This window comes from Nuphar pumila, chromosome 14 (genome assembly GCF_984573655.1).
Source record: "Nuphar pumila chromosome 14, dmNupPumi1.hap1.1, whole genome shotgun sequence".
NCBI classification, from domain to species: Eukaryota; Viridiplantae; Streptophyta; class Magnoliopsida; order Nymphaeales; family Nymphaeaceae; genus Nuphar; species Nuphar pumila.
In genome coordinates, this window is record NC_143262.1 from 15509356 (window position 1) to 15523900 (window position 14545).

Consider the following 14545-nt stretch of genomic DNA (forward strand, 5'->3'; position numbering starts at 1 on the left):
TGATTCAAAGTTCGACTTGTTGCCGTATTTGTTCTTTCACGGCCGTCGAATCTTTTATGCCAGGGTCGCTGTCTAAGGGCCAAGATTGGCGCCTGTCCCGTCGGGCTCTAATGGGTGACTGTTTGGGTCGGTGGCAACCATGTCGTACCCACGTTGAAACTAGAGTCGAACGATTTTCATGTGTTGGTAGTGGGATTATAAAATCCATCCACAAAACGTGTTTTTCCTCTTGTGTTTTTTTTCGCGTTTTTTTTTTGTTTACTTTTATGCACGTTTTGTGCTTTTCTTATATTTTCAACGAGCTTTAAAAAAGACTGTTTCGAATATAACGTGAATCACACCCGCAGTTCAGTACATCAATAATTTGATGGTGCCGTGAATAACGAGGGCTGGCTGTTGATTTTCAAACTCGTGAATTCTTAGAGTCAAAATTGTGCGTCGTCACGTGATGCAAGCATCACGTTTTCCGTGTATTTTGTTTTCTTTCGACCGACGCCACCCAAACACCAGTTGCTGATACAAATAGCCGTGAATCCGCGACTGCTGCTCTTGCCCTTCGCTCTGTGTTCAGTGTGTGTGCTTCTCTTCAGTCTTCCCATCGAGAGAGAGGCAAAGAATGGCAGGGTCGGTGCAGCACCATCCGTACGTTCCTCGGGACCTGAAGCTGCCGGGCTACGTCCCCGTGGTGCTCTCTGCGGAATCAATCCTCGGGATCTACGGTGCTGCTGGGCTTCTCCTGGTCTCCCTCGTCTGGATCATCACCGGTACCTTCTTCCCTCTCCTTCCACCGTTCATCTCTCTCTCTCTCTCTCTCTCAGTCGTTCTTTCTGTTTGATTCGCAAGGAAAATCCATATCTTGATTTTGGGGTACAAGACCCGTGGGAAAATTTTGACAGCACTGATGCAGAAGAAAAATTCGCGATTAAAACACACAAAAAAATTGGGTCTGTTCGGCTTAGGATTCAACTTAGAAGTACTGATACTGGATCCAGACCCGGATCCGACTAGATCTGCCACAAGAAAAAACCACATAGGTCAAATAAGGATTGCACAAACTAGTCTGATTCCTACGAGTCATATCGGGTGCAATCACATGGCACAAAATTTGTGCGTTAAGCACCTGATCAGGTCTTGGGCTCCACAACTCACAGGCCCTGTCCTCAAGATCGAGGGTGACCAGGTGCTTAATGCACAAATATTTGTGCAATCATATATTGCACCCGATCTTTTCACGGTTCCTATCCAACAAAATATTATTTGTGTTTTTTATATCGAAAAGTTGTGAATCTTATTTGAATATCGGGTCGGACTGGGGTCTGGTATTTGATTTCATAAACCGCACCTGGATCCGTGTGCAAACCAGTGTTGTCAGTATTGGTAGTATTGCCAGAAAATCGATAAATGTTTATTTTTTAATAAATATAAATTAGCTTAGAATTGATGTTTATATTATTTTAATGTGATTTTAATGGATACGTTCTGATTGACATGTAATATTTTTTAATTATTTTTTTGTTGATTCAGAATGATTCACTTGAGAATCGTCGTATCAGCCTATTCACCTGAATCATTGGCCAAACAATACAGGTCTTATTCAGATACTGACTACATTGGTGCTAACCAAACTTAATTAATGGGTCCCTTCTAAATAGTTAATTGAATCATTTCCTTTGTTACCAAACTCTGATCTTGCTAAATCAAGTCCAAATCAGGTCTTACCCACCTAAGCCTAATATTTCTCGTGTTTGATTGGCACATATATAGGCCCACAACAAAAGTGAAAGAAACATTTTTTTTTTTGGCTAATTGAGGGTTAAAACCCCTATAGCTGACCGCACATTGGCTGGCCAATGCTTGCTAAAACCCTCAACCTCCTCCTGCACACCAGCTAGTAAATCTAGCTTTCACCTTGCAGCAAGGGACGCCACCCGTGGATTTCGAACTTGTGTCATCCCATCAACTTGGTGACATTCACAAGTCGCCCCTTTGTGGGCACACGAAGAAACAATTAACACAGATTATTTTTGCTGTGAAATGTGTTGTTGTTGGGCTTTCAATGCACTTGGAGCTCAGTGATTTCTTTTGTGCCAGGAAACCGTCCAAAGACAACAAAGACTGATAGGGTGCTTATGTGCTGGTGGGCGTTTACTGGTTTGACGCATATCATTCTAGAGGGATACTTTGTTTTCTCTCCAGAGTTCTATAAGAAGGATACTCCTTTTTATTTTGCTGAGATGTGTAAGTTTCATGGCTTCCCCTATTCTTTGTATGATCTTTAATTAGGTACGCTCTCTAACTGTGCTATATAAAACTTAATTTTAGGGAAAGAATACTGCAAAGGCGACTCAAGATACTGTGCTAGAGATCCAGTAATTGTTATTAGTTTAGGAATTGCTGCTGTAGTAAATGGTCCAGCCAGCCTTCTTGCAGGGTAAGATCTCACTTCAAGCTATGTTTGCTGCTGTAGTCTATCTGTCTCTGCATATGATAATTGGTTGGTTGCATTATTTCGTTTTTAAGGTTTTTTTAGCAAAATGGTCTATGCCTTATTAAGGATTTTCAAAAACCAATCGGGGGGGCAGCTAGTGCAAGTCACTTTGTATTGGGACATTGCAGGTTCAAAACCCAATGGTATAATTGTATAATTAGTAGGGGTCTGCCTAACCCCAGCTTGCCTTTCAAAAAAAAATAAAATTGATTTTTCAAAAAGCATACTTCACGGGTCTTGGCAAAAAGCATAAGTCTTGCAACTAAGTCCCGAGGTTAAAATCCGTGTGACCCCCTTGAAAGAAACCATTAAAGGGAGCAAAATGTGATTTTTGCTCTTATAGAAACACTCTTTTGCCGCCCATAAGGGCTCCCCTTATCTGGTAGGAGCGACTTGAGAATGTCACCAAGTTGATGGGATGTTACAAGTTCGAAACTCACAGTTGGCGCCCCTTGTTAGAAGGTGAAAGCTGACTGTACTCCACTGCGAGCAGGAGAGACATCAAGAGTTTTATCAACCAGAAGCCAGCCAACGGGTAATTGGGGGAGGGAGGGGTGTTTCCTTTGGACTATCACCCCCCCCCCCCCCCCCCCCCCAAAAAAAAAGCTCTTTTGCCAAAGATTAATAAATTAAAAAGTGATGAAAATTTCGGTTCTACCCCAACTGAAAAACTTTTTGAGAAAAACTAATAATAAGGAAAAAAATGTCAACAATGCCTGAGGTATAATGGTCATTTCATCTGGCCACTTAACCATGGTCAACATCTGACTATGGTTAAACTAACACCTTCATGACAGAATGAATAGTTTGAGCTAATTGCAGAAAAGGTAGGGAACGATTTGCAAAAACACACAAGGCACAGATGTTTTTGCAAATAACCTAAAAGGCAGGGATCATCTCACAAAAATCTCTTTGGTATATAACTTATCTTGTTCTAATAATATCTTTAATTAATTCCATAAAGTCTCCCAACCCAAGCTTCCCAAGTAAATGTTTTTATAATCTCTCCTAGTTGAGTTTACTTTCGCAGATCTTTCTAATTAAAACATTATGTTAATTTTTTATGATAAATAAGATTAAAAAACACAGAAAAATGTATGTATTACAAACAAATTTTGTTGAGAACGTTATGCAAGGGGCTGGCCAAACCAATGCACATATATATATATATATATATATATACCAATGAGAAAGGAAAGTGATTTATGGAGATATTTGAGGAGAGTTTAGATAGATAGAGTTGTACATGATAACTCACGTTTTTTTGAAAAATTACAAGATGCCATGTACGTAACAATTTGTTTTTTTTGGACAACTGTACAAAGAAGGGCTAACAAATTCTTAATAACATTATCAGAAAACATTGCAAGAATGTCAATTTAGAAGAAGTAATCAAGCATTTAATTTTTGACACACATTACCCTTATGCTTTTATAATATTTTGAAATTAGTCCTTCTGTCAACTGCTGTTAGTTTGACCATGGTCAAACACTGATCATGGCTAACTGATTACCAAAATGTCCTTCATTAAATAGTTGTTAGTGTATTTAACTTTTTGCAAAATAGTTTCTACCCTATTCACATATTGCAAATTAGTCCTCGGACAAGAGCAGAATCGTCAATTTGTCTGTTTAAAAAAAAGCCAACTGTTGACCTCCAAGACTGATTTGCAAGGGTTAATGAAAAGGCAAGTACCGATTTGCAAAATAGCATAAGGTAGGGACTATTTTGCAAATCAACTATAAGTCAGACCAATTTGCAAAAAACCTTTGTTTACTTCTTTTTTGCGGCAGGAAATCGATAAGATATTAACCGGAATTGGCTATTTTTAATAAATATAAAAAATGCTTACAAATAATTTGTTTAATATTATTTAAATGGTTTTAACATGTGTCAAGTTCTGATTGACACAAAATATTTTTTAATTATTTTTAGCCGATTTAGAACTATCGCTGATTCACCTGAATCATTGGCCAAATGATTCAGGGTCAATACCGATATTGACAACATTGCTTTTTGTTTTTCCCTTTTATTCTCAAGATTCAGAGATTTTCTGTGGTGGTTTTAGCCATTTGCTTTCTTTTGTTGCTCGGTCTCTTTACTCCTTAACTCTGTTGCTTGCGCGCTTTGTTGTCTAGCTGACTTAGTGTGCTTTCGTTTTTTTTTTTCATGTAACTCCTCTATTGGATTAGACTACCAAACTAAAAGACTTAAAATGGCTTTGCTCTCAAACTTTAGGTAGCATTTTTACTTACTTTTAGCCAAAAAAAAAGAAAAAAGATACCTAAAGACAAGAAACCTCAAAGCAACCTTACTCACTGTTAAAGCTGCATAAAACTCAGTGGGCACCTCTCTCGACTTTGAGGGAGCCTCTTGCTTTGTCTTGCATAAGGTAAGGTGGTGCCCACATGTGGGCTCAAACTCATGGTAGGGGGAGACTTCCCCCATATGAGCAATCCCTTTAGTGTGGATGTCAATGGATGAGATTTTATCACATATTCAGCTGACTTCAATTCTGTTTAGTTGCATTTGGTAAAGCAAAAACCCTATCACATTACAATACGATGCAGATACGGTTTAGTCTTTTTGCAAATGGAATCCAATTAGTGGAATCCAATAGTCTTTTTGCAGATACAGATTTGGTATGAGTTTTTTACCATTCGAATTCGATTTAGACAGCATCCAATTAGTTGAATATGGTATCCAAATCCGATTAGTTTCAGATCATTTATTAATGAAACTATTTTGATGAATTCACAGGTACGCTGTGGCAACAAAGAAATCATACAGTTACATACTTCAGTTTGCCGTCAGTCTATCGGAGTTTTACGTTGAGATCGTCTATTTTTTCACTGCATTTTTGGAAGGAGACAAATTTGCAGTTAGCTCATATTACTACTGGAACTACTTTGTGGGGGCACACATCACTTGGGTTGTGATACCCGCGCTTGTTGCTATCAGGTCCTGGAGGATAATAACTGCAATATCTGTTCAGGAAAAGAGCAAAAGAACATGATGTAGTAGAATCACTTCTCAGGGTCATCAAAGTTTGTTTAGTGTTTATGGTTTGAAGTATTGACTATCCATCAATAATATTTCAATGCATATGTGCGGAATTGGTATGGATGGATGGGCATTTTCCAGCAACTGTTTTGCAAATTAGACGCTATGAATATGTTCCGCATGGTCCACTTGGTAGGAACCTGTAATATAATCATTTGTGGTAATTGGATAATCTATGATCTGGTTTCAGCAAAATCATGCAGCAGGATTCAAGAAAAAGAAAAAAGGGTGTTTTACATTATATGCACTATGCAGGAAGAGATATCAAAACCAAGTGCACGAGTAAGTCCTTAGACAACTATAACTTTAGTGCCTTGAATTTTGAAGCAAGATGAAACATCTTCATGATGTACTCCTGAATGTTTCCTTTGACCTTATACCTCATTGAGACAAGACTCGAAAGAAAGGTACTTGTCTCAACCTTTTTGTTTTTCGCAAAACATTTTTTTACTTTTTTAAGGAAATGTTTAGCATTTGCCTCTTCGAACATAGCGCCCCTGAAAGATTTTGGAATAGCACATTTCATAATCATGAGACTCATGCGATTAGATTGATTCCACCGTTCAGAGTTCTTTTTATCCTCAACAGAACTCTTATCCGTAAAAGCAGGTGGTTGATCTTCTCGTAGTGCGAGATCCAGATCCATACAATCAAGCACAATCATAACATTTTCTTTTCAGTTCTTGAAATTTGAACCGCTCAAAACAGGGATGGAATTAATGTTGGCAAATATCATAGAAGCAGAGGTATTAACTGAATAAAGAACAGATAAACTCACGATTAATATTCATATTTTCACATGCAATAACATAAAATGACATATTAAAAAGTGGTAAATCCCATTACAAGATACCCAGTACAACATTGACACTTAGTCTTTGGATAAAAGTGTCAACTTGTAAGTAGTACTCTCAATACAGTAATCAAAATATGGACAACCAGTCCTATCAAACAACAAACATTTCTTTGGACCAACTCATTATTCACATGAAAAATCGAATGATTATCCTATATTTATTACTGAAAGTATACATTTGGCCTCGGCCAAATAGTAATCTTCCTTTGAGCCAATCATTATTCGCATCAACCATAAATATATAACCATCACAATATTCTAAAATGAACTAACCTACACAACATAGGTTTCTTTGGTAACATATTGATTCAATTAATTCAACTTAAAATATCAGACCCAGAATCAGAAATAATACAAACGTTCAAATATATCGATAAGTGCATAAGAGTAACAAAGTGAAAAATATGAGAAAATGAGAAAGAGAGTCGATCTAACTCCCACTACAAGAAAATAGGTTATTAGCGACAGAATAATTCTGTCGCTAGTTAGCGACGGATTAACGAGAGAAACACAACCGTCGCTATAAACAATAAAATTTACGAAAATAGCGACGGAATATATCCCGTCGCAAAATCCGTCGCTAATGAGCGACGAATTTTGCGAGGGAATATTTTGTCGTAATAGATGCACCATTTAGCGACGTCGTTTGCGACGGAAAATATTCTGTCGCTATTTGGCGACGGAATATATTCTGTTTCCATTGTCGTGTTTTGATTTACGTCGGCTTAGCGACAGAATTAATCTGTCGCTAAGCCGTCGCTAAATATCGCATAACCCTAATCATAGCCCTCTTTTTCTTTTCTTCTTTCGTTGCTTTCGCTCCCGCCCGCCGCCCTCTACCTCCCACCGCCCTATCCGTCTCGTCGGCCTCTCTCCGGCCCCCACCGTTCGCCGGCTGCCGATCCCCGTCAGCCTTCCGCCGCCGCCCGAAGATATGTAATTTGTAAAATTTTGGCATGGGATTGACCCTCTGCTGTTCCGGCAGGGGGTCTACCCCCTGCGGTTTCCGGTAGGTGGTCGACCCCCTGCGGTTTCCGGTAGGGGGTCGACCCCCTACGGTTTCCGGCAGGGGGTCGACCCCCTGCGTTTTCCGGCAAGGGGTCGACCCCATGCGTTTCATTAGGTCATTAGGTGTTGGGCTTCTCAAGGCCTATGCAAGATATTTTCATTTGCCTCAGTTTTGTTTTTGGCAGGTGGCGACTTTATTTTAAAACAGTGTTTTTTGCAGATTTCTCAATGGAACCTGCTTGTGCTTAGCCACTCGTGGTAAGTAAGTGACAAAAACAATGCAAACCGGGTAAATACCCGTGGTGAGTAAGTGATGCAAGCGCATCACATGTTATTTAATTTATTGGATGTAACACTTTATTGTTCACACACTCACTTAGTTGTTGATATCTAGGGTTGCTTTGTTGGAGTTTGGAGATGATGCTGAGCATGATTTTAATGTATGAAAATAGAAGTGTTCTTATTTTTGGAGTACGAATTCCATGCTAGGCATGGTAGTAGTTAGTGGAATATTGAATTATGTTTGCTGCAGGTACATGTTTGACATTTGTTTGATATGAATGATTTTGATGTATTGCAATGTTTGATGTAATTGTATTCATGCTTGCATGTAGTTACCTTCAATATGATTATGACTTCCATGTGAAATTGTATAATGAAAGCATGTTTTGAATAAATGTATCATGTCATTAATAGTTTGCACATCAAAATATTAAGTTATCAATGCATGCATCATAATTCTTGTTATTGTATGACATCATATATTGCATGATAAATTTGATATTTTCTTCATCATAGCATTCTGACACTACAAGAAAATTGCTAATTAGCGACGACATTTTTCCGTCGCCAATTAGCGACGGCTTAGCGATCGTCACTAATCCGTCGCTAAGTTTTATGATATTCGCAGATGTAGCGATAGAAAATGGTCCGTCGCTAAGCCATCGCTAAGTAGCGACGGACCAGTTTTGTCGTAACAACAAGATGTGGTTAGCGACGGATGGGGCGACGGTATTTTTCCGTCGCTACTTAGCGACGCCGTGAGCGACAAACATATTCCGTCGCTAAGGAGTTGTATATATTTGCGTCGGCTTAGCGACAGAATAAGTTCGTCGCCAATCCGTCGCTAATTTTCGTGTAAATCTGATCAGAACCCTTTTCCCTCTTTTCCTGTTTCCTCTCTCCCGCCCTCCCTACGCAGCCCGACGCCTTCCGCCGCCGCCCCGTGGCCTGCCGCCCCGCGTTCCGCCCGAGCCGTCGCCCCGCCGACCGACCGTTGCCTCGCCGGAGACAGGTTCGCCCGCCCTACGCGTTTCCAGAAGGGGATAAACCCCCTGCCTTTCCGGCATGGGGGGTTGACCCCCTGCCGTGCCTTTACGGCAGGGGGTTTAACCCCCTTCCCTGCCGGAAACGCAGGGGGTTTAACCCCCTGCGTTTCCGACAGGGGGGGTCTACCCCCTGCCGGAAAGGCATGGGGGGTCGACCCCCTACCGTGCTTTCCGGCATGGGGGGTTGACCCCTTGCCGGAAAGGCATGGGGGGTACCCCCCTCTGCCGGAAACGCAGGGGGTTAAACCCCCTGCCTTTCCGGCAGGGAGTCGACCCCCCGTGCCTTTACGGCAGGGGGTTTAACCCCCTTCCCTGTCGGAAACGCAGGTGGGTTAACTCCTGCGTTTCCAGCAGGTCGACCCCGGCAGGGGGGGTTGACCCCCTGCCGAAAGGCAGGGGGTTAAACCCCCTGCCGTGCCGGAAAGGGATGACGGGGATGACGGCACGGCAGGGGGTCGACCCCCCATGCCTTTACGGCAGGGGGTTTAACCCCCTGCCTTTACGGCACAGCAGGGGGTTTAACCCCCTGCGTTTCTGGCAGGGGGGGTCGACCCCCTGCCTGAAACGCGGGTGGTTTAACCTCTGCGTTTCCAGCAGGGGGTTTAACCCTCTTCCGTTCCGGAAACGCAAGGGTTTAACCCTTGCGTTTCCGGCATGGGGGGTCGACCCCCTGCCTTTCCGGCAGGGGGTTAACCCCATGCCGAAACAGACAGGGGGTTAACCCCATGACAGAACAGGCAGGAGGTTAACCCCTTGCGTTTCCGGCAGGGGGTCGACCCCCCTGCCTTTCCGGCAGGTCGACCCCGACAGGGGGTCGACTCACTGGCGGAAAGGCTGGGGGTCAGTTAAACCCCTATGTTCCGTAAGGGGGTCGACCCTCTACCGGAACAGCAGGGGAGTCGACCCCTTGCCGGAACATCTGCCTTTTTTTGTGGTGAGTTTTTTTTAAAACTGCATTTTTTGTGCAGATTTTTCAACGGAACCAACTCGTGCTCAGCCACCTGTGGTAAGTAAATGACAAAAACAATGCAAATCGGGTAAATACCCGTGGTGAGTAAGTGATGCAAGCGTATCACATGTTATTTAATTTATTAGATGTAACACTTTATTGTTCACACACTCACTTAGTTGTAGATATTTCGGGTTGCTTTGTTGGAGTTCGGAGATCATGCTGAGCATGATTTTAATGTAGGAATATGGAAGTTTTCTTATTTTTGGAGTACGGAGTCCATGCTAAGCATGATAGTAGTTAGTGAGATATTGAAGTGTGTTTGCTGCAGGTACATGTTTGCCATTTGTTTGATATGAATGATTATGATGTATTGCAATGTTTGATGTAATTGTATCCATGCTTGCATGTAGTTACTTTCAATTTGATTTTGACTTCCATGTGAAATTTTATAATAAAAGCATGCTTCAAATGATTGTATCGTGTCATTAATAGTTTGCACATGAAAATATTAAGTTATCAATGCATGCATCAAAATTCTTGTTATTGTTTGACATAGTATATTGCATGATAAATTTGATATTTTCTTCATCGTAGCATTCTGATTGTTTTTTTTTAATTCGTTAGGATACTATTCGTAACATCATACGACAAAATGACTGCAAACCGTGAATGAATGTACCGTAGGATAGTGGACAATGAGTTAAATCATGAATATATGGATGGTGTTGACAGTTTTATTGAATTTGCAACGGCAAGTGTCAATACAGTAGATCTCACAGGTCGGATTAGGTGTCTTTGCAAGATTTGTAAGAATAATCGATTTGTAGAACCTCATGGCGTTAGACATCACCTATACAGGAAGGGTTTTGTGAGTGATTATCAGAACTGGATGTTTCATGGAGAAGAATTTAGAAACGATTTTGATGCACGGGTGAATGTGGTGCACAATAATCCATATACGAATTTGATATTTGATGCCGCAGGAACAGAACTGGGTTCTGCTATGAGTTCTGGTGATGTAAGAACTGCCATAGATGAAGAATCACCAAACGATGCAGCTAGTAGATTTTATGATTTACTTAAAGATGCTGATGAGCCACTTTGGAACGGTTGTGAGAGTCACACTATCTTGTCTGCAGTTCTTCAACTAATGAATTTGAAGTCCGAGTATAATTTGAGTCAATCATGTTTTGACCGTTTGTGCATGATTGTGAAGAGTATGTTGCGTAAAGATGAGAAATTGCCACAAAATTTCTATCGTGCGAAAGTTATGGTCAACGCTTTAGGTATGGGTTACAAAAAGATTGATGTTTGTCTAAATCACTGCATGTTGTATTTCAAGGAGCAGGAAAACGACATATCATGCCCGTCATGTGGGCATCCTCGGTTCAAGCCAAAGACAAGAGGCAATGGTAGCACAAGGCAATGGTAGCTCCGCTACTTTCCTATCACTCCTAGATTGCAGCGATTGTATATGTCTTCAAGGACAGCTAAACGCATGAGATGGCTTGCAAATAAAGTTTGACACGATGAAAACAAGATCACGCATCTTGTTGACGCTGAAGCTTGAAAGCACTTTGATCGTACTCATCAGAACTTCGCAATGGAAGTGCGAAATGTTAGACTCGGTCTATTTACAGATGGATTTAATCCATTTGGGGGTAGATCAACTCCATACTCATGCTGGCCAGTATTTGTAACTCCATACAACCTTCCACCAAGCTTGTGTATGAAACATCCAAATCTTTTCTTGTCTCTGTTGATCCCTGGTCCGACCTCACCTGAACAAAATCTTGATGTATATCTAAGGCCATTGATTGATGAATTAAAAGTATTGTGGGATGACGGTGTTACCACGTATGATGCCCACAAAAAACAAAATTTCAACATGAAGGCCGTTGTTCTATGGACAATCAATGACTTCCCTGCATATGGTATGTTATCTGGTTGGAGCACACATAGGAGGTTGGCTTGTCCGTACTGCATGAAGGATTCCAAAGCTTTTAGATTGAGGCATGGAAGGAAGCCTTGCTGGTTTGAGTGCCATCGTCGATTTCTACCCAGCGATCATCCGTTCCGACGTCAAAAGAATGCATTTAAAGCAGGCACAACTGAAACGGAAGGTCCATCCTCAAGATTGTCCGGCATAGAGATTCTAAGAAGATTGCGATACTTTCCAGATGTATTAACAGATGCCCGCAGTCCTACACCCTTCTGTGGATTTGGAAAGGATCACAATTGGACGAAAAAATCTATTTTTTGGGAACTACCGTATTGGTCGACCCTATTGATACGACATAATTTGGATGTGATGCATGTAGAGAAAAATGTGTTTGATAATGTGTTCAATACAGTAATGAATATTAAAGGAAAAACGAGGGATAATCCGAAAGCCCGTATGGATTTAAAATTAATATGTAAAAGACCAGAGTATAATGGCAAAGTACTGAAACCAAAGGCGAAGTACGTGCTCGGACCTGATCAAATAAAACATGTATGTCAATGGTTGAGACAACTGAGATTTCCAGATGGATATGTCTCTAACATTGCTCGGGCTGTGAAGATTGACGATGGACAGTTATATAGGTTGAAGAGCCATGATTGTCATATATTTATGCAACGATTAATACCCCTAGCATTCCATGATATGTTAGACAAACCTATATGGGGGGTATTGTCTGAGTTGAGCGGATTTTTTAGAACATTGTGCGCATCGGAGGTTGTTGTATCAGATGTAAAGAATCTCGAGGACTCTGTCATCACCACTGTTTGTCTGTTAGAAAAGATATTTCCGCCAGCATTTTTCGATGTTATGGAACATTTGATCATACATCTGCCATATGAACTAAGGGTTGGTGGCCCTGTGCAATATCGATGGATGTACCCATTTGAAAGGTATATGTTTTTTTATATTTGTCTCTTTAATGACAAATATTTAAAATTTGAAATGTATATTCTTGTCAGATACATGTTCGACCTAAAAAAAAGGTTCGTAATAAAGCAAGAGTAGAAGGCTCTATTTGTGAGGCGTACACTTTAGAAGAGATTTCAAATTTCTCATCTATGTACTTCGAACCTCATATTCCAACACGTTACACATGCTCGCCCCGTAACGATGATGGAGAACAAGTAGCTGTAGCTGACAAGCTGTCGATATTTAAACCACTTGGGCATGCATTTGGTAGTTTCCGATCAAGGCTATTGACAGATCGAGAGCAAGACGCATCACACATCTATATTCTTTTTAATTGCTCAGCGATCGACCCATACATCGAGTAAGTATATGTATATGCAACTCAATTATAAATCCTTTTATGTTCTATATGTGGATACATGGCTCTGTAATATAAGTATTTGTGGTTTGCAGATGATTTGATCTGGAGTTGCAAAGCGAAGTTTCACATCTCACTGATGCAGAAGTACAAAAAGAACGTGAAACTAAGTTTGTGGAGTGGTTGAAACAATTGGTAAAGAAGCTAACATAAATTTTGTACTTATAAACAACACTAAGTTACTTAATTGATCGTGATCACAATAATTGTTTATGTCTGTGCGTAGGTTCGCCATGGTGATGTTAAAGATCAAGGAATATGTGATTTAGAAAATGGTCCGACCAAAGTTGTGCAATGCTACAACGGGTATATCGTAAATGGTTATCGATTCCATACAAAAGACTACGATATAAACAAATCAACGATAAATAGTGGCGTGTGTGTCAAGGGTAGCAGCTACGGTGAAAATGAACATGATTACTACGATGTTATATAGGAAATAATGGAGTTGACTTACTTAGGCATGAATAACAGGGTTACGATATTCAAGTGTCATTGGTTTGATCCAACTGCAACAAGACTCGACAAAGCTTCAGGCATTGTGGAGGTGAATCATAAATCCAGGTTTGGAACATATGAACCATTCATATTAGCCTCGCAAGCTCAACAAGTTTATTATACTTCATATCCGAGTATAAAAAAGTCACATAGAAATGAATGGTGGGCAGTTTGCAAGGTGAAATTCAAACTATACCCCGAGTATGATCAGTTACAGGAAGATGAGTTAGCTGAAGACAGTGATTACTATCAATCAGATAATGTCTATGACTTCGCTTATGGTCACGATGTTGCGCATGATATGCATGTCATATCTCCATTGGCCGATGAAACATTCATAGAGGAATGTGATCCAAATGATGTACCAAGTGGATGGGCAAACAATGAAGAATAAGAAGAAAGTCAAACTAGTGACGAGGAAGAATTCTCAAGCTAGTGAGCAAAATCTTATACTACAAACCTCTATTTAAATGCATTTTAATACTTGATGTGAGTTGTATTGCAATACTTGGTGTGAATGATTAAAAATTTTATTTCAATGTATTGTAATACTTGATACGAATGATTCGAATGCATTGTAATACTTGATGTGAATGATTTCAATTATCTGAATGTATTATAATTTATGCAACGAATGATTTGAATTAGTGCAATACTTGATGTGAATGATTTGAATTATTTGAATGCATTGCAATGCTTGATGTGAATGACTTGAATGCATTGTAATACTTGATGTGAATTATTTGAATGTATTGTATGACATATGTTATTTGTTAGAATATGGTTCGTGGAGGTTATAGTGGTCGCTCATCCAGTAGTAGCCAGGCTCAGCCTTCATCTTCATGGGCTCCTATGATAGGTATATCATATAACTAATTGGATGCTTGATTAGTTCAAATGCGCATTCTCAGAATTTCTAATATATTTTTTTACAGATGATGTTGCGCCTGTACACAACCCACCTACACCAGTTGATCACACAAGTCAACAGCCAACACAGGAAACAGGGTCTTCTCAGGC

The 14545-nt window shown here is 40.3% G+C and overlaps 1 protein-coding gene across 1 annotated transcript; it reads left to right on the top strand.

Annotated features, from left to right (window-relative positions):
* The first annotated feature begins 554 nt into the window (after positions 1 to 554).
* LOC149816486 (putative 3-beta-hydroxysteroid-Delta(8),Delta(7)-isomerase) lies at positions 555 to 5631 on the top strand. Its single transcript, XM_089986785.1, has 4 exons — positions 555 to 764; positions 2092 to 2238; positions 2323 to 2431; positions 5249 to 5631. The coding sequence occupies exons 1-4, from the start codon at positions 617 to 619 to the stop codon at positions 5502 to 5504; spliced, it is 660 nt and encodes a 219-aa protein (XP_089842911.1). The 5' UTR covers positions 555 to 616; the 3' UTR covers positions 5505 to 5631.
* Positions 5632 to 14545: the final 8914 nt, after the last annotated feature.

Coding starts and splice junctions, on each gene's coding strand:
- LOC149816486 (XM_089986785.1), top strand. CDS start 617: ATGGCAGGGTCGGTGCAGCACCATCCGTACGTTCCTCGGGACCTGAAG. Junction 765..2,091: donor CCTCGTCTGGATCATCACCG/GTACCTTCTTCC, acceptor CTTTTGTGCCAG/GAAACCGTCCAAAGACAACA. Junction 2,239..2,322: donor TTTTTATTTTGCTGAGATGT/GTAAGTTTCATG, acceptor ACTTAATTTTAG/GGAAAGAATACTGCAAAGGC.